At 44.2% G+C, this 25701-nt stretch overlaps 2 protein-coding genes and 1 pseudogene across 2 annotated transcripts in view; 1 reads left to right on the top strand and 2 right to left on the bottom strand.

The window, feature by feature from the left end:
- NCAPD2 (non-SMC condensin I complex subunit D2) overlaps positions 1 to 6327 on the bottom strand; it is a 33126-nt gene extending 26799 nt beyond the window's left edge. The window contains exons 1-2 of the mRNA XM_045296003.1: positions 5734 to 6327; positions 4538 to 4686 (exon numbers count right to left, since the gene is read on the bottom strand). Of these exons, the coding sequence (XP_045151938.1) occupies positions 4538 to 4664 (127 nt within the window). The 5' untranslated portion in view covers positions 4665 to 4686; positions 5734 to 6327. The remainder of the gene's footprint in view (positions 1 to 4537; positions 4687 to 5733) is intronic.
- Positions 6328 to 6490: 163 nt separating this feature from the next.
- Positions 6491 to 7858, top strand: MRPL51 (mitochondrial ribosomal protein L51). Its single transcript, XM_004708111.2, has 3 exons — positions 6491 to 6700; positions 6783 to 6893; positions 7544 to 7858. The coding sequence occupies exons 1-3, from the start codon at positions 6622 to 6624 to the stop codon at positions 7738 to 7740; spliced, it is 387 nt and encodes a 128-aa protein (XP_004708168.1). The 5' UTR covers positions 6491 to 6621; the 3' UTR covers positions 7741 to 7858.
- An 11853-nt stretch (positions 7859 to 19711) lies between these two features.
- On the bottom strand, positions 19712 to 21221 carry LOC101659630 (annotated as a pseudogene).
- Positions 21222 to 25701: the final 4480 nt, after the last annotated feature.

Genomic DNA, 25701 nt, shown 5'->3' on the forward strand with positions numbered 1-25701 from the left:
TTTACACAATTGATGTATGTATGGATTGTGATAAGAGTTGTATGAGCCCCTAATAAAACTATTAAAAAACAACAATGAACTGTTCTTAGATTGGGGCTAAAATTAAGTGAGTCCAAAATCATTCACATATCTATATGGTTTACATGTTCGTAATTCATAGAGACATCACTGTCATTTTATGTTAGAGAACATGCTCAAACATCCCCCTGGGGAATTAGGTAATTCTACTGGTAGTGTCACGAATTTAGCCGATGGTATAGAACTGAGAACATTTTGGAGAAAAGGAAATCAAAAGGTCTGCTATGAAGATGACTTTCTGACTTTTACAGTTTAAACTCGTGACGGACGCTACTTACATAAACAATGAGGCTTAGTTCAATGATATTCATTCATAACAACAAAACCAGGCCTACCAGATTAATACATGTCAAATTAAGAATGGAGGCATTAAAATAGTATGTGGTAGTCCCGGGCCACCATTCATTGGGCACCCTCAAGGCAAGAGATCCAAACCAAAGTCCAGGGGCAGCCAGTTCTATCTATGCCCTTGGGATAGCAGTCATCTGCTTCTTCTCACACTAGGGAATTTCAGCCTGAAGTCCAAGGACTACAGTTGAGTTTGAAGTAAAGCCCAGTTTCCACATCAAGTGCTTGTGGTGTAGCCTATGAAAGATGTGCGCCTCAGAACAGAGCTTAAAATCCCAGTAATCTGTAGCACACGGCCTGCGCCACCAAGGGCTGGGTAAAAATTAGGTCAAGTGTTCAACTGGGAACATAATACTGGGCATATTCTCCCTTTAGGCTCTATGCAATCATTGTTAAGCATTTTTTTTCCTTCCTGATGATGAGATGTTGCTCTACCCCGTTTTTCTACCAATAGAAATTTAATTCTCTTCTCTGAGACATATGCTCCACGCCCTGAAATCTGGACTTGAATTTCCAGTAAGGTTCCCTGATCACTCTGGTATGAGTGTCTGTTGATTTGGGGTGACCTTAGCAATTTTGTATGGCAGCAACTTTTACCTCTCTCCTATCCTGAAAAACCACTCCCAGCTCAGGTGAGATCTCTGTCGAACCAATTTTTAAGATGTACATATATGAGGTTCATAGGCACTAGGGAGGCAGTCTACAGTGTAGCTTGGGACACCAGGTTAGATGATTACCTGAGAGCAGAAGCCTGCCTTCGCCTAGGTGTTTATCCTTACAGTAGTAGACCCATGCAATATTCGTCCTTCAGTGGCTGACTAACTTCACCCAGCATAATGGGTTCTTGGTCCCTCCATGTCAAGAGGTATTCCTTGGTTTTATCAATATTTTTTTGGGATGCATAGTATTCCGTTGTGTGCATGTACCTGAGTTTCTTTATCTATTCTTCTACTGATGGGCCTTTGTGCTGTGTCCAGTTTCTTCCTATTGTGAACTGTGGTGCAATGAACACGGGAGAGCAGACGTCTATCTGTGCTGTCTCTTATTTCTTTGGGGTATATATATCCCAGCAAAGGAACTGCTGGGTCACATGGTACTTCTACTGCCAGTTGTTTTCGGTATTGCCGCATTGCTTTCCACCATGGTTTCCGTATTTACAAGCCCACCAGCAAAGCCTAGGAATTCTAATCGCTCCATACCGTCTCCAGCATGTATTGTTCTGTTTTTGCCCCTCTAAATTGGGCTATCCTGGTGGGTGACTGGCATTTCCCAGATGGCTTCACTGCCATTTTTTTTGGGGGGGGGGGGGGTGCGCGCACCATTGCATCTTTCTCTCTTTTTTTTAAATCACTGCCATTCTTTTAAAGAAAACAACTGGAAAGAACTATCTAAACTCACTGTTTCCAGTGTCTCTCCTCTTCCCTTTTCCACTGAGCTACCTCACTCAGGCGGTCGCCTCACTACTCCTGTGCAGCGGCTTTTGTCAAGGCCAAATCTGTAGTGAATTCAGTCCTTACTTGCCCTACGAGCCAAGTTGATACAGTTGATCACTCCTCTCTTTAGAAATGTTCTTTATCTTGCTTCCAGCTAGCCCTTCCTTTGGCTTTCTGCCGCAATGATTGCTCCTTTGTTCTTCGAATGTTGTACTGCTTCGAGTTGTCAACTCTATAAATGGCTTCCCCTTCTCCATCTACACACTGAATAGCAAGTCTCAATATGTGTCTTCAGCTGGCACCTCTCCCCTGAACTCCACACGCACACAACTAACAGGCTTCTCTCAGATTGTTTCCCATCTCCGTAAATGGCACCTCTGTTCTCCTAGGTTCTTAGGTCAGAAACACCACCTCAGATTCTTTATCTAATGCTATCCCCATCTGTCAACTATCTTGTAGTTATACTTTCAAAACACACTCGGAATTTTATTTTTTAATTGATATCTCCAATGGTATCACTCTCTTCCAATCCACTGAAATGATTATATCAGCCCCTAAATGAATCTCCTGCTTTTTTGTTGCTTTTTACTTACAGTCTGTGCTCAGAGTCCTGGTGGCATCGTGGTGGCATTAGAAGTCCCACAGGTCAGCAGTTAGAAACCACCGGAGAAAAATGGGGGTTTCACCTCCTAAAGAGTTACCGTCATGGAAACCCACAGGAGCAGGCAGTTCTACCCTGTCCTACAGGGTCGCTTTAGACTATAGACTTGATGGCAGAGAACGAGTAGTCTGTGCTTACAGTACACAGGCACACTTGTAAAATGTCCGACCATGATTTTCTGAGCTCAAAATTCAATGGCTTCTAAGCTCACTCACTCTGAAATTAAGTCCTTACTATGGCCTCCACGGCTCTAAACTAAGGCTTCTCAAATTTGAGTGTGCATACAAATTACTGAGGGAGTTCCTTAAAACACGGCTTTTTTGGATAGTAGTTCTGGTATGCACTTTCTATTACTGATGAGTTCTCAGATCTGGTCTAAGGAAGCATACAACGACGTACACACTTCTCACCGGACTGTTTTTCCTAGCCTTTAACTGCCAGTGGGGTGCTGAGTCCAACCACCTTGGGTTTCCCCCTTCTCAAGAGTCTTTTCACGGGCTTTTCTGTCTTCCTGAAATGTCCTTCCCTGAGAACCTGCTAAGCTAATATCCTCAAGGTCCAGGTTCAAATGCCACCCATCAGCAAGGCTTCTCAGATAACCAACACAAATGACACTCCTCCCCCAGCACATCCTGTCTTACTTTGCATTACTCTTCTCCTTGGCACGGACATGCTCCTGATTTACTTATTTGTGAGTGCAGTGTTGAGAGAAAGGACTTTGTCCAGTGCCCAGACCACAATTTGTGCCTGGCTCATAGCAGATGGTCAGTCAACACTTACGCAAAGAATTAACTGATTTAACCTTGTATATTGACAGAACTTGCATTTAGACTTCTAAGCATCAAAATCTTCAAAGAAACAACTCAAACTCAGAAGAGACCAAGAGATGGGTAGAACACCCAAGACTGGCCCTTTGTCACCCTTTATTCTAAAACTAAACTCAGTCCCGTTGGTCAATTTTCAGCCAACAAATAGACAGGTATCTTGAGATTCAAATCTTCAACCTTTAGTTAGTTGCTGAGCATGTTAATCGTTTATAGCATCCAAGGGCCTCAATAGGCAACAAGCTAGAATCATCTCAACAAGCTTCTATTAGAACCAACCCTTCCTTAACGATAAATGTAATTATTATGTCTGTCATTACAGATGAGGAAACTGAGGCACAGAGAGTATAAGGAACTTTGTCCAAGGCAGAGGCAGTAGCGCCAGGATCCAAATCAAGGCAATCTGGCTTCTGAGTCTTACTCTTTCCTCCATCTACCTTTCCCAAGCAACCTGAAACGAAGACCCTTCCCAACAAGCACAGCAACATCATGGGGTCTTGTTGGCAATGGAGGACTTGTTCTTGCTCGCTGACAGGTTTTGGTGGATCAGAGCTAATCTGCAGTGCAGCTACAGGTGTCGTTTCTTTCCATTGTCAAACACTCTTGCAAACAAGATATACTGACGTCCGAAAAGTATTTACCTGCAATTGGTCAAGCTCCAGACAACCTGAGTAAGCTCTAACTATGAAATCCTTAAGGACTTAGTTTTGATATACAGTACAAAGAATTAAAGCAATGTTTTCAGAAAGTGGGTGATACCCAACCTGGGGAGTGCTGGAATAATCCAGGGGGCTGCAAAAGCAGATACACGCACTTTATCCTGGATTAGGGGCTCTAGTTTAAATACTTTTTTTTTTTTTAGTTTAAATACTTTTAATTGCCAGAGGGGCACTGAATAACTGCCCCCCTTTAAAAAGGGGGCAATAAACCAAGTAAGTTTGGGAACCTGTGAACTCAACCCCCCTGTCCTCCCAGCCAAAGGGTAACCACATATACCGATATTACTTAACTTATTGAATATCTCAGAGAAGGTGGTATTCTTCGTACCGGATAACTATGCACCATGAGAAAAACCGAGGGAGGAATAGGACCGCCATGTTCCTGGCCCTCGGTGAGCTTAATGGTGGAGAACAGACAGGCAATGGGATTGTGGTTTTGACAGGTGAGGCATGCTGACAGTTCAGTAGTCTTACCTTTAAGCTGTGATGCAAGATGTCTGACCGGCAGCACCTCTTGTACAACATACTGATTCACCCCTCCACTTTTCAACAGCTCCTCCAAAGATAAGGGCAGACGGAACTCACAGAGCTGCGGAGGCATCTTTGGCCCTCTGGCTCACAGGCTGGAAAGCAAACAGCAGACATGTTGGGGTCTATATCTAAGCACTGCCTTTTACCTGGCTCTGTTATTTTCCCCACCTCCAATGCATAAGGATGCTTTTCAGTCTCATAGAAAGCTAGTAACATTCTTCAAGGATCCGAGGCACAAGCTCAACCAAATTAGAATCGAATACTAGTTGGGACTCTCTGGCCTGGTCTAACTTCCTAAACCTCATCTGTAAAGTGGGATTACCAATCTGATTACTTTACAATACTGCTCTGGAGATCAAATCAGTCAAGGAGTAAGACAGTGATTTAAGAACTGCAAATTGGCATAAACCAAACCAAACCCATTGTCCTCCAGCGGATCTCAACTTATAGGGATCCCATAGGATTAAGTAGAACCCATAGATTACGTTTCCAAGGCTGCAAATCTTTATCACAGCAGACTGCCACTTCTTTCTGCCGCAGTCTCTTGGTGGGGCCCAACTGAGAGCTTTAACCACTGCACCACCAGGGCATGCTTGTAAAGCATGTATGATGCTTGTAAAGCATCAATGTACAAAGTGATCAGTATATAGATTCCTCACCCAGCTTGAGGCAGTGAGTTTCCGGGCTCCCCAATGTGGGAACGTAACAAAACATCTTACTTGTTTATGCTGTAGCAGGCTGTTATGCTCCTTAACTATTTCACATCTAACTTAGGCCTCCCCAAACCTAAGCCCATGGAATGCATGGATGGACACGATTAACAGATGCAATGGTTTGAGTTAAGAGGGGTTATTTTAGTGATTTGTCCAAATTACAAGATTCCGTTGGGGATCTGGTCTAACTTCCTATCACATTGGAACCCCCAACAAATCCCTGCTCGGCTTTCCCGCCTCTCCGACTGCTTAATACCGAGTCCTACTGCCAATCCTCCAATTCTCAGCTTTCCACTGCCCGCTCCCCATTAATACCACACCTGAGTCGAGCCTCTCACCAACCGCTCCTCCGACTGGATCGGACCTACGTGCAAGGGGCAGGGGAGAACACTCACACACTCAACACCCGGACTGCACAATACTCACCAACCAGCGAGGGAGCTTCTGAGCGCGCGGAAAACTAACCAATGCCCTCCGGGCGGAAACAAAAACCCGCCTCTCGATAAGGCGCCGCGCGAGCGAAGCCACAACTGGAGTTCAACTATCAACGGCTATAAAGGGACCAATTGCAATGTTCGCTGTAGAAACCGACCAATCACAGCAGAGAAGCCTGAGCGCCCGAGCGCGCTGCCAAGGGGCGGGGCCCAAGGCCCAGCTCTGAGCCCGCCCCTCGGCTCCCCCGAGCTTCACCTCAGGCCGCGCCACGCGGCCTACAGGGTTGTCTTTTCTCCGGTCGGGGTCCGGGAAGGTTCTGGACACTGCTAGGGTCCCTAGTCAGTGGCCCACTCAGGCGCCCCCCAGGGAAGGAGGCAGGTCCAGGCTGAGTTAAAAGGCTTGGGCGCTAATCCAATTTCCTTCTGCGTTATGTCCCACCGAGTTTCACGTTCTGCCTCTAAAATGGGGCAAGAAAACAGTTGACGCCCTAAGAGGAGGTTCGGAGGAGAGGGCTGCGCCTTTGAACACCCGAAGCTCTGGGTTCCAGACTCCGCTTTCCCTCACAGTTAAGGCCCGAGAAACCAACAATGGACGAGCTTGCACCTCCTGAGCGAGGAGGCCGGCAAACACCGGCGGGCCGGGCGGCCGGAAGCGCGCGGGCGGGGGAGGCGTGCCGAGCGTTCGCGCGCCGGAAGCTGGTGGAGGGGGCGGGCCCTGCGCCCGGTGCTTTCTGGGAAAGACAGGCTCGCCATGGCTGCTTCTGGTCTCGGCCGGGAGGCAGGTCAGCCGTGACGCTTCTCCTCCTTATCGCCTTGAGGAAGTCGCCGGGTCCTACTGTTTGCAGCCGTGCAGTGTGTCCTTGTAGGACAGACGAGAGCAATGGCAGGGGCTCTCCCCTGGGGATTAGGCAGGAGCCTTTGGGGCTGGGTGCCCTTAGCCTGCAGGAGCTTTTCTCTGGGTAAGTAGCTGATGGAGAAACGTCCCAGGAACCGCTTTCACTAGGTGTCTCAGACTCATTCTTTCCCCCTCCGCTTCCTTAGGCGTTCCAGGATTGTCCCGTGTAAGACTCACCCTCCCACCCCTTAAAGTCGTCGATCGTTGGAATGAGAGGAGGGCCTTGTTCGGGGTGTATGATAACATTGGGATCCTGGGTAAGACTTCACCCCCTATGGAATTCACTGTGGCTATTACGCCAGCACGACTCATTTTTTCTAAACCTTCCCCCCACCCCCACCCCACCCCCGCGTTTAGCTACTACGGGAACCCAGGTGGTGTAGTGGCCACCAGCTAGACTGCTAACTAAGTTCAAAACCACCAGCCACTCCTCCGGAGAAAGAGTAGGCTTTCTACTCCCCTAAAGAGTTACAGTCTTGGAAGCCCACAGGGGCAGCTCTCCAGGGTCCGCTGAGTCGGAATGCACTCGATGGCAGTGAGTTTGGGGTATTTTTGTGTGTGCCTGTAGATAATGGTGCCATTTTCAACAGTAAGAACACACACTTGAAACACTTGTGTGTTTCCGTTCTTGGTCTTGTGCGCTATTTTGAGTGCTGAAGTGTTTAATCCAATAGCCCTTTCTTTCACTTAGAAGATGAAGAAACGGAAGGACAGAGATTTGAGTGACTCTCCCCCGCCCAAAGCTAGTAAATGGCAGTGCCAGAACCTGAACCCCAAGCCGTCTGACTCGAGTCTTCCCTGGACTTTGTCCTAGTGCTAAGGAAGGTGCAACTGCCCATTAAAGTTTAGCGGGGCCAGGCTGTGTTCTCTTGTTCTGGAACTAATATGCTCTTCCACAATTATACAGGTGACTTTGAGAAACACCCCAAAGAACTGATCAAGGGCCCCAAATGGCTTCGAGGTTGGAAGGGGAATGAATTACAACGTTGTATCAGAAAGAGGAAAATGGTTGGGAATCGAATGTTCCTTGATGACCTGCACAAGCTTAACAAACGCATTCGTTATCTTTACAAACATTTTAATCGTCATGGAAAATACCGGTAGAAGAGAAAATGGAACTGTGGAAGTGGTACATGCTGTCACCTTGAATACGGCAATAGTACATTTCCTTATGAAGAAAGAAAGTTGTGTGTTTTCTGCATTAAAAGGGGTTTTGTTTGGAGTCTTATATCCACAAACATTTCTAGTAGATGTTGCTTGTACTTAATTCAAGGAACCCTGCTGGCACTGGGGGTTAAGTGCTGGCAGTTCAAGCCAATCCCTGGGAGAAAGATGGGCCTTCTATAGAGAGTCTCTAGGATATATTGAGAGTGGCAACTTAAAAAAATCATTTTATTGGGGGCTCATACAACTCATAACCATCCATCCATTCTGTCAAGCACATTTGTTGGAGAGTGGTAATTTTTTATTACCCTGTAATTTTGTGAGATCCAGCCTCACATCTGGATGGGTCCTAAGGGACGGTTGTGTAATTGAAGTGAAGAAATTGAGAAACAGACACAAGTTTGGGGGTGCTAGTTTCCTCCATGGCTTCAGAAGTCAGGTCCACGCAGAGAGATGTAATGTATTCCCAACATCCACTTATATCTTATGGGGGCAGGCAAGCCTCCCCTAATTACAAGTAACCATATACCGTATATACTCGAGTATAAGCCGAGGTTCAGCACATTTTTATATGCAGTTTTTTGAGGTAGAATTAGGTGCCTCGGCTGATAATTCGGATCGGCTTATACTTGAGTATATATGGTACATAACAAAGTGGGCTGTATCCCTAGCCCTAGAGGTCCCTGAGTTCATTGGAGGAATAACCTAAGAGCAGTGCTGGGGCAGGGAAGGCGGGGAGTGACTGTCTCCTGAGCCAGGAGAACAATAGCACATGGCTGTTCCTATACTTGAAGGTGCCGGCCCGATAACAATCAGCCTTGTGCTTGTAAGAGGTAACTTTAAGGCAGCACTATTATGGGAAGATATTGTGGGGATCAATATTAATTTTGAGAATGTGATTGGGACTCATCTCTAACTCAAAACTGTGAAGACCTCCCTCCATCTAGAATCCTGGCCTGCCAGGCTTCTTAAAATATCAGAATAAAAAATTCACCTGCATACACTCTTCCCATCCCTCGGTTTCTCACACTTAAGTTAAATCTATTTCTAAGTGTTCCTTCATAATGGAATGCAATGCAGTAGACATGTAATTGTGTTCCTACACTGCATTTTTGAGCTGGTAGCAAGGAAAACAGTATACAATACCTCCCCTCATGTGCTTCCTAGTTAGGAGTCTAGAAGCTACATCCTCACATATATACTTTACTGTGGCAACAAATAGTCTATGAAGAGTATAGGTGGATGACTCCTAAACCTGACTGGGCAGCAGTTTGCCACTTCAAAAGACTGGTCCTAACCCCCAAAGATTGATTCAGGTAGCTGGACTGACTCTTGAGCAGTGGTTTGGAAAAAAAATATATATGCACATAAAATGAAGTTTTAAAATTACGGTATGCAGATACAGAGCTTTCACAGCTATGTATATTTTATAACATCAGGCAACCATTATTACAGATTTCTTGTAGTCTTTATGTTCATGTGCAAGGGGCTCTGATGACACATCAGCACTGGGCTAACTGGAAGATTGCTACAAACCCACCAGGTTCCTTGGGAGAAAGATGAGCTATTAACTCATCCCCCTATACACACACACACCTCCCAACCCCCCTCCCGGGCCTGCAGTGCTTTTCATCCTCCATCCCGTCAGGACAGGTTGAGTCTGTGAGTCTATAGCTTCCACCCCAAGGATTTTCTTTTTACCAGCTTGGTGAAAAAAAAAACCCTGTAAGGTCCAGTCTGCCATTTTCTAGATGTATTGCCTTCATTGAGGGTCCCTGAGTGGAGCAAATCATTTGTACTTGGATACTGATCTACCCAGCACTACCGTGAAAGAATGGTGATCTACCCAGCACCACCGTGAAAGAATGGTCTGGGGATCTGCTTCCACAAAGATTACAGATAAACCCAGTAGTAAATTCCATCCACCTGTGGACAGTTGATTGTCCACAAAGGGTCAAAGTCCATTAAATGAGGAAGAGGGAGTCTCTTTAATAACTGATGCTGGCAAAGTTGGATATCCATACCTCACACTGTATACAACAATTAACTCAATGCGATACAACTCTAAATGTCAAATCTAAAAACTATAAAGTTCATAGGAAAAAATGGACAGATTTAGAGACCCTGATATATGACACGCATAGACTTTCAAACGTAAGTAGACTTGTAAACAGCAGACAGTCTAGGTAATCTAGACTGCACTAGATAGCTAGGACTGAATAAAAATTAATTCTTAAGCTGGTCAAAAGACATAACCCAAAGAGTAAAAACCTACAGACTAGAGAATTTTTTTGTATTAACATCTGATCAGAATCTAATCTCTAAAATTTGTAGAAAACTTGGAACACAGCAAAAAGACAGTGCAATGAAATGGACAAAGAATTCACAAAAAACATGAAGAGATGATTGTGATGATTAACCGTTAGATGCAAATCGGAATGACAATTAGGTACCATCTCTGGCTGTAATGGCAGTGATTAAGACAAAAATAAATGCTGGTGAGACGGGAAATTGGAAGTCATACACTGCTGGTGGGACTGCAAAACAGTCCATTCACTATTGGAAACGATAAGATGCTGATTTCTCTTGTATATCCTAAAAAAGAAAGGACCGTGACACGATTCGCTGATTAGACACATGCGCATCCATGTTCATTGCTGCAGCATTCACAATGGCAAAAAAGGTGAAAGCAACCTAAATATGAGATGAATGGATAAACAGTTTGTAGTGCATACATTCAATGGGATAGTACACAATGAGTTCCTGGGACATCTTAAATCATGGATGAATTTGGAGGAAATTTTGTTGAGTGGAATAAGTCAATTACAAAGGAACTTGTGAGACCGCCACTGTAAAAAGTCAAGGGTAGACTTAACATACAGGAAGAAACAAGGCTGGTTCCCAGGAAGGAAAGGAAGAATCACTAACCGATATGGGTTAGTCATTATAGGGGGGGGGGGAAAGGCAATACACAGTATGGGAGGAGTTAGTACAATGTTACCCAGGTTCAAGAAGGTCAGAGGTATGCAAGAACAAAGTACCCACAGTAAATGCTATTAACATACACAATCCTGCAATGATGTGAGTAGATAGGTACATCTGTATGTTAAGGTGAGGGAGGTCATTTGGGAGTGCACCTATGTACATACGCATCGCTGCAAATCATAGGAACGCTTAGTAAAGAGAAATCAAAATGTGAAGCTGTTGTTTCTCAACATGTTTTTCATCAGGCCTCTACACTTCTGAAGGTGTTTCCATCTCTAATCTTTCCTTGGAGAAGCAGTTTGGGCACCTCTGAGAGACTCAGATGGGTTCCTTTAAGTGTTTTTTGAGTTTAGGGAACAAAGTCTATAAAGGGGCAGGATCAGCGCTACAAGGTAGATGAGGTAAGTTTTCCCAGTGAAATTCTCATAGAAGAGCCAGTGCTACCCTGGAAGATTGAGTAGGTGCATTGTCACGAAGGGGGGAAAATTACTCGGTGAGATGTACCTGGTCTTTTCCTCGCCGGTGCAGTTTTCCATTTTCTTAAAGCTTCATACTAAGCCCTGTGATTGTCCTGGGTCCTCTGGGGAAAAAAAAGAGTCAAGATTCTCCCCGTGGATTCCCCTCAAAATGGTTGCCATACCCTTCTTAGCTGACCTCTCTGTCACGAATGAACCGGCCCAGCGGGTCTCCTTAGTAGCTGCAGTTTTGACTGGAGCTTTTTTTGGTGGGGGAGACACCCTAAGAAGGCTGAGAGAAGTGCATTCCTGGGAGGACTTGTCTGCAGCCATCCGTGATCACAGTGACACATATAAAAACAGGTTGTTTGGGATCATCTATGAACAGAAGCCTTAGCAGTACTTTTTTACTTACCGTGTATATGGGTATCACTAAAAAAATCAAACTCATTGCCAGTGAGTCAATGCCAACTCATAGCAACCCTATAGGACAGGGTAGACCTGCCCCTGTAAGTTTTGGAGACGAACTTTTTTTAAAATCATCTTATTGGGGCTCATACAACTCTGATCACAATCCACACATACATCAATTGTGTAAAGTACACTTAATACATTCGTTGCCCTCATCATTCTCAAAACATTCGCTTTCTGCTTGGGCTCTTGGAATCAGCTCCTCATATCCCCCCTGCTCCCCCCTCCCTCATGAACCCTTGATAATTCATAAATTATTAATCTATCATATCTTACACTGCCCGATGTCTCCCCTCACCCACTTTTCCATTGTCCATCCCCCAGGGAGGAGGCCATATGTAGATCCTTGTAATTGGTTCCCCCTATCTAACCCCCTTCCCTCCCCCCTCCCGGTATCAACACACCACTGGTCCTGAGGGGTTCATCTGTCCTGGATTCCCTGTGTTTCCAGTTCCTATCTGCACCGCTGTGCCTCCTCTGGTCTAACCAGTTTGTAAGGTAGAATTGGGATCATGATAGTGGGGGTGTGGCCTGGGGGGAGGAGGAAGCGTTTAAGAACGAGAGGAAAGTTGAGTGTTTCATCAATGCTACACTGCACCCTGAGTGACCCATCTCCTCCCCACCACCCCTCTGCAAGGGATGTCCAGTTATCTACAGATGGACATTGGGTCCCCATTGGGCACTCCCCCTCATTCACGATGATACGTATTTTCTTTCTTTGGTGCTTGATACCTGGTCCCTTTGACCGTTCATGATCACACAGGTTGGTGTGCTTCTTCCATGTGAGCTTTGTTGTTTCTGGGCTAGATGACTGCTTGTTTACCTTCAAGCTTTTAAGACCCCAGACACTATGTCTCTCTATAGCCTGGCACCATCAGCCTTCTTCACCACACTTATTTATGCACTCATTTGTCTTCAGCGTTTATATAGGGAAGATGATCACACAATGATGGTTTTTATTCTTTGGTGTCTGATCCCTGATCCCTTTGACACCTCGTGTTCACAGATGCTTGTGTGCTTCTTCGCTGTGGGCTTTGTTGCTTCTGAGTTAGATGTCCGCTTGCTTGCCTTCAAGCCTTTAAGACCCCAGACACTATATCTTTTGATAGCCGGGCACCATTTCTTCACCACATTTGTTTATGCACACGTTTGTCTTCAGCGATTGTGTTGGGAAGGTGGGTATCATGACTGTTTAGTTGATCAAAGTGTTCTTGTATTGAGGGAGTGCATGAGTGGAGGCCCAATGTCCGACTTTTTTTTTAAACTAACTCTTCATGGGAAGAGAAAGCTTTGTCTTTCTCCCAAGGAGCTGCTGGTGATGTCAAACTGCTTACCTTGCAGTTAGCAAGTAACTGCTACACCACCAGGGCTCCAGACTTTTGTGGGTGTGGTTATGGGTATTTATAGATATTTGTGAATGCTGAGTATATACTTATATGAAGCAGCTTCCAAAAGTTTGTGGACATTTTTATTATCATTCAATTCCATTTCTCCATAAACTTAAAAAAAACCCTCAGATATATAAAAGTGTACATAAGGGACAGAGTTAAATAAATTACTTAGACATTGAGACTAAACGACTGGACTTGAAGACTACAGACTACAACCTCAGGGACATCTAGGTCAACTGGCAAATAGAGTTCATAGCTATAGTGTCATACATCCTAGTCTAAAAGGATGACTTGGTAAAGTGGGTTACATGTGGGGCTGCTACCAGGGAGGCTGGCAGTTCAAAACTACCAGCTGTTCTGTAGTAGAACGATAAAGCTTTCTACTCGGGTCAAGATTTATAGTCTTGGGAACCAAAAGGGGCAGTTCTACTCTGTTCTTGTGAGTCAGATTCCATAGCAGAGGGAGAGAGGGAGACAAAAGAAACAGACATCCTAATCTGATAGGTAGTATCTGGAGGTCTTAAAAGCTTGCCCGCTCCCCCAAAAAAGCCTGCCAGTGGCCATTTAAGAAACAACTATTGGTCTCTTCTGACAGAAGCAAATAAAACAAAAAACTCAAGGGCGCAATTAATCCAAAGGACTATGGTCCATATGAGCTATGGTCTCCTCTAGCCTGAGATTAGAACTAGATGGTGTTTGGTTACCATTACTGCCCATGATGTCTGACTGGGTTCCCAATAGAAGGTCTTGGTTAAAATGGGTAGAAAATGTAAACCAAAATTCACATAAATCATAATAAAGATGGAAAGAGTCTGGAGGAACCCCTGAGACTGGTGCACTAAGACAACCTTCTAACCAGGAGCTGGAGACACTCCCAGAGGCCACCCCCTCGTCAATGCAGTAGATGGGGCTACAACATCAGCAATAACACCTGTGAAGGATGTGCTGTTTAGAACAATCAATTATGTGAAACCAAAAGGGCAATGTGGCAGGTACATAGTCTACTGTCAACTTGAGCGAAGGGGTGGAGTCTAGTCTGTCAATCAGGTCATAGCCAATGAGGCCTTGGTTTGGGAAGGGCTTTCTCCTGAAGATTCTGGGAACTCCTGTCTTCCTTCCTGGAGGCGGGACACACACTCTCCCTGCCAGACATTCCTGTTGACAAGCCACATAGAGACACACTGGAGCCACAGCCCTGGAGCTGCAGGAGCCATGTGGAGACTCCTGCCAGCGCTGAGATGCTTCCACTGCCACTAGATCCACACGACTTTCCACCCACAGGCCTGTGATCTTCCTGCATTTGGCATCATTGCACGTGCTGCTTGAGTCTGAAGAGGAATTTACAGACTGGCATCAAGACATATGGACTAATATCAGACTTATGGACTTGATATGGACTGGACTGTGATGTTTTCTTAATTTACAATTACTCTTTGTATAAAGCTCTTTTTAAAATTTTTTATTATAATAAAGCGCTTTCTTATACACATATGAGTGTCTGTGAATTTGTCTCTCTAGTCAACCCGCACTAACACAGGCAACGTTTGCCAAAGCCACAGATGAGAAGGCAGAGGGGAACTGAGTGAATGGGAGATCAAATGAATGGGAATGACGAACTCGGCGGAAACGGAAGAATGTTGACACAAATGTGGGGAATATAAAATGAATCTGCGGTGTCAACTTTCACCTAAAGCACAATAAAATCTACAAAAAGGAAAAGAAAAAGATAGCCAAGAAAATCCTGCGGGATAGTTCTGTTCTGTCATGTGGGGCTGCATTGAGTCAGAATCAGCTAGGGCCATGGGTTATTCTAAATTGTCTTCCCGTTTCCGATGTTTGCCAAAGCACACCTTTAAGTAGTGTACTTAGAAAGAAAGTTAAAATTCTTGACACCTTACATATCTGAAAAGTGACTTCTGCCATTCTCCTTCACTGATAGCGTGTCTGGTATAGAATTCGAGGTTAATAACTTTTCTTCAGAATTTTAAACATAGTGCCGTATTGTCTTCTCCCTTCTGATATTATGCTGAAAGTCAGATGCCATTCAGATGCTCATTCTCTCTTTTAATTCTCTTTCTTTCTGAACGCTTTCAGGATCCTCTCTGTCTCACCAGTAGACTGAGCTGTTACAAAGATGTGTCTTGATGTGATTCATTTTCTCTCACTGTGCAGGGAACATAGTGTACTCTTTAAAAAGGAGTGATTCACCCCAGAGAAAAAGTCTTTTATTTGGAAACCAGTCTGATGCACACACACTTCCTCTTCCTCTCGCACCATCCTCATCGCTTTTTAGAACTCCTTTTAGTCAGACATTGGTCTGTATGGCGTGAGGATCGAATTTTCTTTCTTATTTCCTCTTATCTGTGTTTCTATTAAGTAGCCCTGGTGGCTCATTGGGCTGCTAACTGCAAGGTCAGAGGTTTGAAACCACCAACTGCTCCTCCAGAGAGAGTTGAGGCTTTCTACTCGCTCGGAGAGTTATGGTGTCGGAAAACCACAGGAGCTGTTCTGCCCTGGCCTAGAGGGTTGCTGTGAGCTCCAACTAACGTGCTGGCAGTGAGTTTGAGCGTTTGAATAGTTCTGTTGGCTCTTGCGTCTGGCACCTTATTCCTTATTGTTTTCATTTCTGGACCACAAACTCATGTGTCTTGGCACTGCATCTGTGGAAATTTCCTAAGGTCCAGACTGAGGATGAGTTCACCCAGAAAGGCTTTGCTTTGCTTGTGTCCTATGCTGGGTGGCAGTGTCAAGCCCGAGCCACATTCAATTCTTGTCATTTCGTTTTTAGAATCAACAAGGAATTCAGGCAGAAAAACCACAGGATTAGCTTGTGGTCATACATTCTCTGCAAGAATTAAAAAAACAAAGTTCTCTTGTAGGCATTGAGGCTTCAGATGAATTCTTTTCTCTGCAGGCCTGTGGGGGTGATGCAGATGCTAGCATGTTTTTATTGTTGTTGTTGCTATGAATACATTTATTTATTTATAATGTTAGCATGCTTTTAACCTATTCTTATTTGAGGATGTAGCCCTTTGGAGTCCCAGCTGTGTAGTGTGAGCCTTTCATTAGATTTCCAACTTGGGACAGGCCTGGGCTTTCTCCTCTGCCCAGAAGCGCTCAGCTCAAATCCAAAGGGTCAGCAAACTCAATGTGTTAGCAAGGGGGTGTTTCTGCCCCAGGCAAAAGGGCCTTAGTGCTCAGCTTAGGTCTCCGGATACCAGCTATCACTTCAGTTGTATCATTACATAGTCCTTACTTTCTTGGTAACTTATAAATACATTTTAAAATGCTTTTAGACAACCCAGAATAGCCAAGACAATTTCGAGAAGAATAGAGTGGTTGGACTCTCTTCCCCAGGTTACCACTTATTCTATTGCTACAGTAATCCAGATAGTTTAACACTGGCAGAAGGATGTAGGTCAATAGGATGAAATAGAAGCCTGAATAAAGGTTCAAAAACAACGGAGAGGAAGGGGGTCTTTTCGACAAACAGCACTGGTGCAATTAGGCATTCATGGACAAAGAAATGCTCCATGACCTAGAGCTTTTATCTTACTGAAAAATGAACTCAAAATCACTCACGGACTTACATGGGTGGGAAACTAACACCGAGAGAAATATGACCAGGACAATATTCCCTAACTTATAACACAGGGAATCTGGAAAGCTGTTCTTCCACGGTAGGAAAGCCTCCACTTTGGTAAGTTAGAGGTAAAGTCCAAGTACATTATCCTGCTTTAAATATCATCCCCACAGATTCTCCCCTTAACAGCTATGCTGCCTGAAAGTGAGCACATGGTTGATTCTATTTCCCTGTAGAAGTAGACGCTATCCTTTTGCTTTCTCTTCCAGCTGTGACACCCAGCCCCCTTGTACCTTCCCCCAATGTAGGTACTATTAGGTTTCCTCACCTGTGAGCTCAGGAACCTTAATATAGATACCACCCACCTTGTGACGCATGGGATTACTGAATATGCATATCTCATGGCTTCCTATAAATGTCCCAAGATAGTAAGGTTCACTCTTCTCCCAGGTCCACATGGACCATCAAGAGGGGCTGAGGTGAGCATGCTACCATAAATGTGTCTGTCTTTTTTGTATTCTTTCTCCTATCTTTCCTATCCTCTATGACTTTACAATGCTCTTTATATAGTATCACCGTACAATTGCACCTACTGGCCCTTTGCTTGTTGGAGGCTGGCTTCTTCTGACATACATGAAAAACATAAAGCTTTTAGAAAATAGCAGAAAAACATCTAGAGTTCTTAGACTGGACACCCAAAGTGCAGCACATAAAAGGACAATTGATGAATTAGACTTTATCAAAATGTATAACTTCTTGTGTTGGTCTGGGTTGACTAGAGAAACAAATCCAGGGAGACTCATATGTGTATAGAAAAGAGCTTCATATAGGAAAGAGTATTTATATATTAAGAAAACATCCTAGCCCAATCCAGATCAAGTCCCTAAGTCCGATATTAGCCCATATGTCTGATCCACTTTGTAAATTCCTCTTCAGGCTCAAGCAGCACATGCAATGATGCTGAATGCAGGAAGATCACAGGCTGGTGGGTGGGAATCCTGTGGGTCCAGTGGCAGTGGAAGCATCTCCAGGTGACTCCATGTGGCTTGTAAACAGGAAAGTGAAGCAGAGAGAGTGTGTGTCCCACCTCCAGGGAGGAAGAGAAGTCCCAGAATCCTCATGAGAAGGCTACACCCACAAGGAAGGATCACCAGGCTGTGACCTGACTGACAGGCTAGACGCCACCTTCATTCTTATCAAGTTGACATGAAATTGTGTAATTACCACACTTCTCCATGAAAGACTCTGTTAAGAGGATTGAAAAGAGAAGGACCAAAACCGCAATCCATGTATTTGACAAAGGACTTCTATTTAGAATATTGAAAGAACTCTCTAGACTCCAGAGTTAAAAAATAAAATTCATTGTGATAAGAGTTGTATGAGCCCCTAATAAAATGATTAAAAAGAAAAAGGAAAATGGAACTGGTTGGTATAGATGCTTTAGATGGGAATCTTCTTTACTGTGCAAATGCTTACCATAAATATATATATGTGTGTGTGTGTGTGTGTGTGTGTATATATGTGTGTGTGTGTGTGTATTAAATAAAATTCATCTAGAAAATGAGCAAAAGCCATGAACAGACATTTCACCAAAGAGGATATACAAATTGAAAATAAATACACAAAAATATGTCAACCTCAGTAGCCATTGGAGAAATGAAATTAAATGCACCATCTCCATCACAATGATTAAGGTAACAGAGTTAGGCGCTGGCGATATTGGATTTTCATCTGCAGAAGAATGAAACAGGACCTCTGAAGAAACAGGGACCAGCTTCAGGGCCCTGTTATAGGGCTTCGACATACGAGAAAACATCACAAAGGAAAGCGTGCACAGTCAAAGACAAATAGATGTCTGGGGCCTACTAAAAATAAGACGCCTGTGTGCACCTGAAGATTTCATCAAAAGAGTTTATAAGAAAGCCCAAACCCAGGGACCCCACTCGGATTAAGCCTCTGGTGAATCCCCTCTGACCTTTGAGCAGGGATGTGAATAGCCTTGTCCAAGAACGGGCGTCACAAAGTGGACTCATGCAGATGTAGGCAGACTAAAGTTGTTAAACCTTATCATTTATTCTCCCTTTGGACCCATCTTAAATCTGGTCTAGTTTTTATTATTATCTGTTATCCTTTTAACTGAGATTTTTGTATATTTTATTTTGTTATTGTTTTTTCTTTTTGTATGTTTTTCTCTATATTAAATCCAGGATGGATAAATCTATAAAGACAGTAACTGGATGAATAGTTTCTTAGTGTTATGGTTGGGAAGGAAGAGGCTCATGGGATGGGGAGCTCATGTAACGAGTACAAGAAAGAAGGAAATGTTCTAAAATTGATTGCAGTGATGATCGCACAACTGTTTTTAAGATGTTTATAAACGACTTAACTGATATGTGAATTATATATAAAAAACACTGTTTAACAAAAAAGAGCTAAAAAAAGAAAGAGTGAAAAAAAGAACCCACAGACAGGGGGTAAAAATCTTTGGCAACCATCCAACAGACAAAGGATTAATCTCTAAAATCTATAGAAAACTGCAATATCTCAATAGAGGATATAAACAAACAGTTCAACAAAAATGACATCCAAATGGTTAAGAAACAAAAGAAAAAAAAATGCTCAGAGATCTGTAGCCATCTGGAGATGCAAATCAAAACCACAATGAGGGCACAGTTTAAAAAGACAGCAAACACCAAATGGTGAAGAAGTGCGCGGAGACTGGGATCCTCATCCAGTGCTGACCCAGAAACTCCAAACTCCCCGCCAGCAAGTTGACCCCCAAGCACAGGAACCCTCTGCAATGGAGTAGCAGGGCCCGAGGGAGTCTCCACGAATGTAGCTCTCTTTTTCTTCTTTTGCGACACTGTTTTATTAAGGAGCTTTATCAGTATTCCTAAACAATAAACAAAGGGAAACTAGAGGGTACAAAGAAACACATTATGGATAGTCAGACAAAGACACCCTTCAATCTTCTTATTGGCTTTATACAGCCCATGCATACTATTTAAGTTAAATTCCATTTTTTATTAGGCAAACGTTTTTGCATAAGCTGCCTTCTCCTTATCTTTCTGGGCCTTTATCTTTTGCTTGACTCTCAGCAATTCTGCCTGGAGAGCTTCAGGTGCTATCTCCTGAGCTTTCTTGGGATCAGTTAGTGCTGGATCATAGTCTTTTAATCTTCGCCACCCTTGAGCTCTGGGATACGGTACCTTGGTATTTGCTGGCTCTAGTTCAAGAGCCTCCAAACAGCTGTCAAGTGCTCCCTGCCAATCAGGCATCTTTAGTTTATCAGCTCCAACATTTAGCACACAGCTTAGAGCTGTAGGTTGTAGCTGGGCTCCATCTGCTTTCTCAGTAACAGCCCCTGAACCTTCTACCTTAAGATATTTGCATACTTCTTTAGGGCCGTCTCCCAGTTCTGGGTTTTGTTTTTTTTCCGAACCAACAGCCTTACGTTATTTATTGTTAGACTTGATGAGGAAGCAAAAAACCAAGGAATAAACCAGATTTGCCAACAGAAGTTCAACTGATCAGATGAGGACAAAAGTCTTAATGCAACACAACATGATTTGAGACTGGGAAAATGCGGTCATGCGTGCCATCCCTCAGGGGGCTCCTTACAGACCCAGCTTGGTTCTTCTCCACTGTCTTCTCTTGGAGTTGTACCTGATTTTATTACCAGTTTTCATTCGAATCCATTGGGGAATGGGCCGATTCTGCTTCTGTTTTTTGGCCAGGAATCGCTTGATCCTGAAAGTCTTATGAGACGACATGGTGAGCTCGAAGCAACACCACACTCAGGATGGCGGAGAAACTGAGAGAGGGACAGTTCTGGGGTTTTTAAAAACACAGTCTCAGTGTTTTGGTTTTTTTTTTTAAGTCTGTTACCAATAAAACTTAACTACATCCTTTAAATCTATCTCAGCACTCACAGGAAAATCCGGATGACTGTCACCAGAGCCATTTTGGGGACTATTCCCCAATCTCCCTCTTCAATCAATTCTCCGCATTCTGCAACAGCGCAGCATGTAGCAGGTTTTTCCCTTCCACTTCTTTGTTTTCCAGTAGCCTTGCCACACCCAGTCCTTTAATGACTTGGCCAAATACCACACACTTCCCATCCAAATGGAGAGTTGTGATAAAGAACTGGGAACCATTAGTATTGGTCCTGCATTTGCCATGGTCAATAAACCTTCCTGCTTATAATAGAAATTTTCATCTTCAAAATTTTCACCATAAATACTTTCTCCCCCTGTGCCCTTCTGATTTCAGAAGTCGCCACCCTGAATCATGAATCTTGTAATAGTCCCACGGAAAGGGCACTATTCTTTGAAATGGAGCGGTTTTCCAGCTATGGGTTCAAAGCCTTTCCCTCCCACACACAATACACGGAAGTTTTCTGCAGTTTTAGGCACAGTATTTGCAAACGACTCTAAGATAATTCGACCAACTTGCTCCTCTCTGATGTCCACATCAAAGAGCACTAGGGAGTTGCTGGGGCTGGAGGGCTTAGTTTGGGGGGGAAGGATGTGACATCTTGACTTCCACATGTGTGTTATGCAGACAACTCAGGCCTCACACTGAGATCTGACCTGAGATTGTAACTCTTCACAGGAGTCGAAAGCCTCCTCTTTCTCCCCTGGAGTGGTTTCGAACTGCTGGCCTTGTGGTTAGTAGCCCAACACTGAACCCACTATGTCACCAGGACACCTTGTGTGATGATCATACTACCCAGCAATGGTACTCTTGGGCATTTGTCTTAGAGAAATTAAAATTTATAAAAAACCTGTACATGAATGCTACTAGCAATTTTGTTTGCAATAGTTCACAGAAATCAGCCCATATGGCCTCCAGCAGGTAAGTGGTTAAACAAAATGTGTTCTAGTTATATCATGGAAAAGCATGAAAAGGCATGGACCTTTTGATTGCTATACCCATTTCTACTTGTCTGTCTATGGCTTGCCTATTGTGATGCAGGAAGTTATGCTACTCTTATTTCACATACCAGCAAGGTCACTCATGATGGAGAGGTTTCCAGTTGAATTTACAGACTAAGACAGACAAGAGGAAAAGCCTGCCATTCTACTTTCAAATATTAGTCAATGAAAACTTTAAGGATCCCAGCAGAACATTGTCTGACTTGCTTGCTTTGAACACATCGTCAGAGGGATGCTAAAAGATGCTATCGTGTTTGGTAAAGCAGAGGGCCAATGAGGGTGATTGGACCAGTGTGCTGCTGCTTTAGCTAGTTCTCTGCTTCAACCTGTATACTACACTACCTGTAGGGCAAGCCAACACATGGCTCATGTTGCTAGAGCTTGAGGTTCCTTTGAGACCTGCTTTCCCATGCTGCTGGTCCACACAGCCCTTGAGCTTGAGGCTGGTGGATCCTGTTGCCTTGCATTGCTTGAGTTTGATATCCCATCTGGGCCTGCTTCAATAAGCTCTGGAGCTACTGGCTGTTGCTGACCCACCCTGCGTCTTGCTGCCTGTGGGCAGACTCTGCCTGCCTTGCCTGAAGGAGGACTCTGCTGTCTGCTTCTTTGACCTTGGACCCAACATTCCACACGAGTTGAAGAACTTCTAGTATATTAATTGTTCCATGAAAGGGAGTTGAACTGAACCCTCTGTACTGCTGTGTAGACTAATTAGCTATTATATTACTTACAGGTTATATACACACAAACCTATACACACACATACATATAAACCTATACATATATATTGGTTGATACTTATATCCATATATATATATGTAAATAGGTTTATACATATAATCATAGGTGTCCTGGTTTTGTTTCTATAGGGAACCCTGCCTAACACAAGGGGACCCTTGGTGAGATAGATTGGCCCAATTGTCACACAAGAGACTCAACGGTGTTAGTGATTGTGACGATGATAGGACTGGATGACATTTTGTTCTTTAAGTTGGCAGGTATTGGAGTCAACCTGGCAACAGCTGTCTACTTTTCTAGCTCAGCACTCAGTAGCTAATTAAAGTGGGTGGTTTGAAGGTCCCCAAGTTACTCTTCAGGGAAAGATGTGCCAGTCTGCTCCCCAAAGCGTTTCCCTCAGAAACCCCATGCAGTCCCACTGTGTCCTACAGGGTTGCTATGAGCAGAAATCTACTCCATAGCAATTGTTTGTTTGTTTGTTTGTTTATCTATCTAGAACAGCGGTTCTCAACCTGTGGGTTGCAACTCCTTTGGGGGTCACCAACCCTTTCACAGGGATGGCCCAATTCATAACAGTAGCAAAATTACAATGATGAAGTAGCAACAAAAATAATTTTATGGTTGGGGGGTCACCACAACATGAGGAACTTTATTAAAGGGTCACTGCACGAGGAAGGTTGGGAACCACTGGTCTAGAAGAAGCTTCATTGCCTCAGTGGTTAAGCTCTTGGCTGCGAACTAAGCTCTCAGTGGTTGGAGCCCACTAGCTGCTCTGTAGGAGAAAGGTGTGCTGTCTACTTCTATAAAGGCTGGGGCAGTCTACTTTGTTCTAGCGGCTCACTAGGGGTTGGAATTGGCCCTGCGGCAGTGATTTGGTTCTTTTGGGTTATATATCCATGGGTGGATCTCAAGAGTACTATGTTTGGGAAAATCCTGTTCCTGGAGTCTGTGTGGCGTGAGCTTCCATCTCTTATCTATACCTGTGTATACGTTCCCGTCTCGTCTGAATTGAGAAGCAGCACTGGGGTCATGGTAGTGGGGGGTGAGGAAGACTCAAGGAACCAGAGGAATATAGTCTGTTTCATCAATGTTTTACTGCACCCTGGTGACTCATCCCTTCCCTGTGGCCCCTCTGTGGGGGAGATTGTTCCACTGTGTACAGATGGGCTTTGGATCACTGTTCCAACCCCCATCATTCTCAAAAGATTAGCAATACTTTTATGGACTCCAATGTGAGAGTATGTCTGCTACTATGCTCCTAATAAGGCACCTTGGTCCAAGTTTCTGTACAGCCCCTGGGGACCCATGCCACGTGCTATAGAACACGAGGACATTAAACCCTGGATCTTCAAGGTACACAACACGCTCCAAAGGCCATACAAGAGAGATACAATGCGGAAACCCCACTAGGTGAACTAGGCTCTACATCAAACATACCTGTAACCTGAGGGCTTAAGACTGAAACTACATGGTGCATGAAGAAGCAGAGACAGCTATGCCAAGAGTATGGAATTGTCAGTAGGCAGACTAACATTTAAGTGCTACTTCACTGCCCTACTTGCTCTATGATGAAATGTCTTATTCTCATAGACCTGTGTCTGACATTGTCAGTAAATATTATTGTAAGTCTTTTTTAATTATTGTAAGTTTTGCTTGACCACCAACTCCCATTGTTTGTATAAACACGATTTATTCGGTACAAGTCAATAATCCATGTATTGTGATTGTAGTTAGCCTACACTTGTTCTAGCTCCTTTTCTTTTGTTTTGAATCATTTTATTGGGGGCTCATACAAATCATCACAATCCATACAAACATCCATTGTGTCAAGCACATTTGTTGTCATCATCAATCTCAAAATATTTGCTTTCTATTTGAGTCCTTGGTATCAGCTCCTCATTTTTCCGCTCCCTCCCTGCCCCCACTCTCTCATGAACCCTTGATAATTTATAAATTATTATTGTTTTGTCAAGTCTTAGATTGTCCGACGTCTCCTTTCACCCATTTTTCTGTTCATCCCCCAAGGAGGAGGTTATATGTAGATCCTTGTAATCGGTTCTCCCTCTCTAACCCACCCTCCCTCCACCCTCCCGGTATCACCACTCTCACCACTGGTCTTGAAGGGTTCATCCTTCCTGGATTCCCTGTGTTTCCAGTTCCTATCTGTACCAGTGTACATCCTCTGGTCTAGCCAGACTTGTAAGGTAGAATTGGGTATGGGAAACAGAAGGATTTCTCTCAAGCTGTCTCCCCCAAATATGTGCCAGACTTAGCTGCCTGAGAATGACTATACACTTGGAGGTCATCAGGAGTAGATTAGGGGTCATTCTCCCTAAGAGCTATCAGCCATCTGGAGCAAGCAGACACCACTGTTTATCCCACAACAAGTAGGGTCCACTCCCTTCTGATAAGGATAGTAGTTGTCTGTTTCCTTGTAGGAGACACCAGAGGTCAAACCCGCCCAAGGATGACCAAGGTTAGGCTGCCATCATGAATTTAGGGTCTACCCATCTTGTCACATGTATACCCCTAGACCTTCCCATTCCTATGGGCACACCCCTAGCTCATCCCCTTCCTGTCATGCTTATGCCTATCATACATCCCCTTCCTACGATGTGTATGTCTATTGTACTTCCCCTTCCTGTGACGTGTGGTTACCTGTAATCATGTCCCCCTAAAGAGATATAACACTTGGTTAGTAATAAAGAGAAAGCTCTCCCCAGTCCTCGTGCCTGGGGGCTCTCCTGCTCTCACCCCGTAGGCTCTCTCCTGCTCTCATGGCTGGGCTCCCCCCACATGGACCACCAAGCAAGGGCTGAGGTGAGCAATGCTACCATGAATTGTGTCTGACTCCACTAATTCAATTTCTCCTCTACTGTAGTATTAAATTAAAAATGACGCAGTGGGGGGGGGGCAGCCCCCACCGCTAGTACTACTATTACTAATACTCGGATTCAGTAATGCACAATTGTACGGTTGAAATATATAAGCATTATATTAAAGTCATCGAGAGCATGAGAGATAATACAATAATACAGTCAGGCATGTTACATGATGGCATTGCTCACCTCAGCCCAGCTTGGTGATCCATGTGGAAAGAGGGAAGGGAAGGAGGGTAAGGGAACAAGGGAGAGGGGAGTGACCAGGGAGTGAGCAGCAAGGAGCTCAGAGTCAGAGAGAGAGAGATCTATATTGCTGAATCACACCTATATACCTTTTGGGGGCAAGCCAGCCCACTAATTACAGGTAGAGACATACATCACAGGGAGGAGCTGCACTATAGGTTACACAGCAATGAGTGGGTGGTCTAGGGGCTGGTCTCTGGGTCTCCATAGGAACAT

The sequence above is a fragment of the Echinops telfairi genome, unplaced genomic scaffold (genome assembly GCF_000313985.2).
Source record: "Echinops telfairi isolate 266 unplaced genomic scaffold, ASM31398v2 ScPeMD7_7356;HRSCAF=8355, whole genome shotgun sequence".
In the NCBI taxonomy this organism is placed as follows: domain Eukaryota; kingdom Metazoa; phylum Chordata; class Mammalia; order Afrosoricida; family Tenrecidae; genus Echinops; species Echinops telfairi.

Coding starts and splice junctions, on each gene's coding strand:
- MRPL51 (XM_004708111.2), top strand. CDS start 6,622: ATGGCAGGGGCTCTCCCCTGGGGATTAGGCAGGAGCCTTTGGGGCTGG. Junction 6,701..6,782: donor CTGCAGGAGCTTTTCTCTGG/GTAAGTAGCTGA, acceptor CCGCTTCCTTAG/GCGTTCCAGGATTGTCCCGT. Junction 6,894..7,543: donor TGATAACATTGGGATCCTGG/GTAAGACTTCAC, acceptor ACAATTATACAG/GTGACTTTGAGAAACACCCC.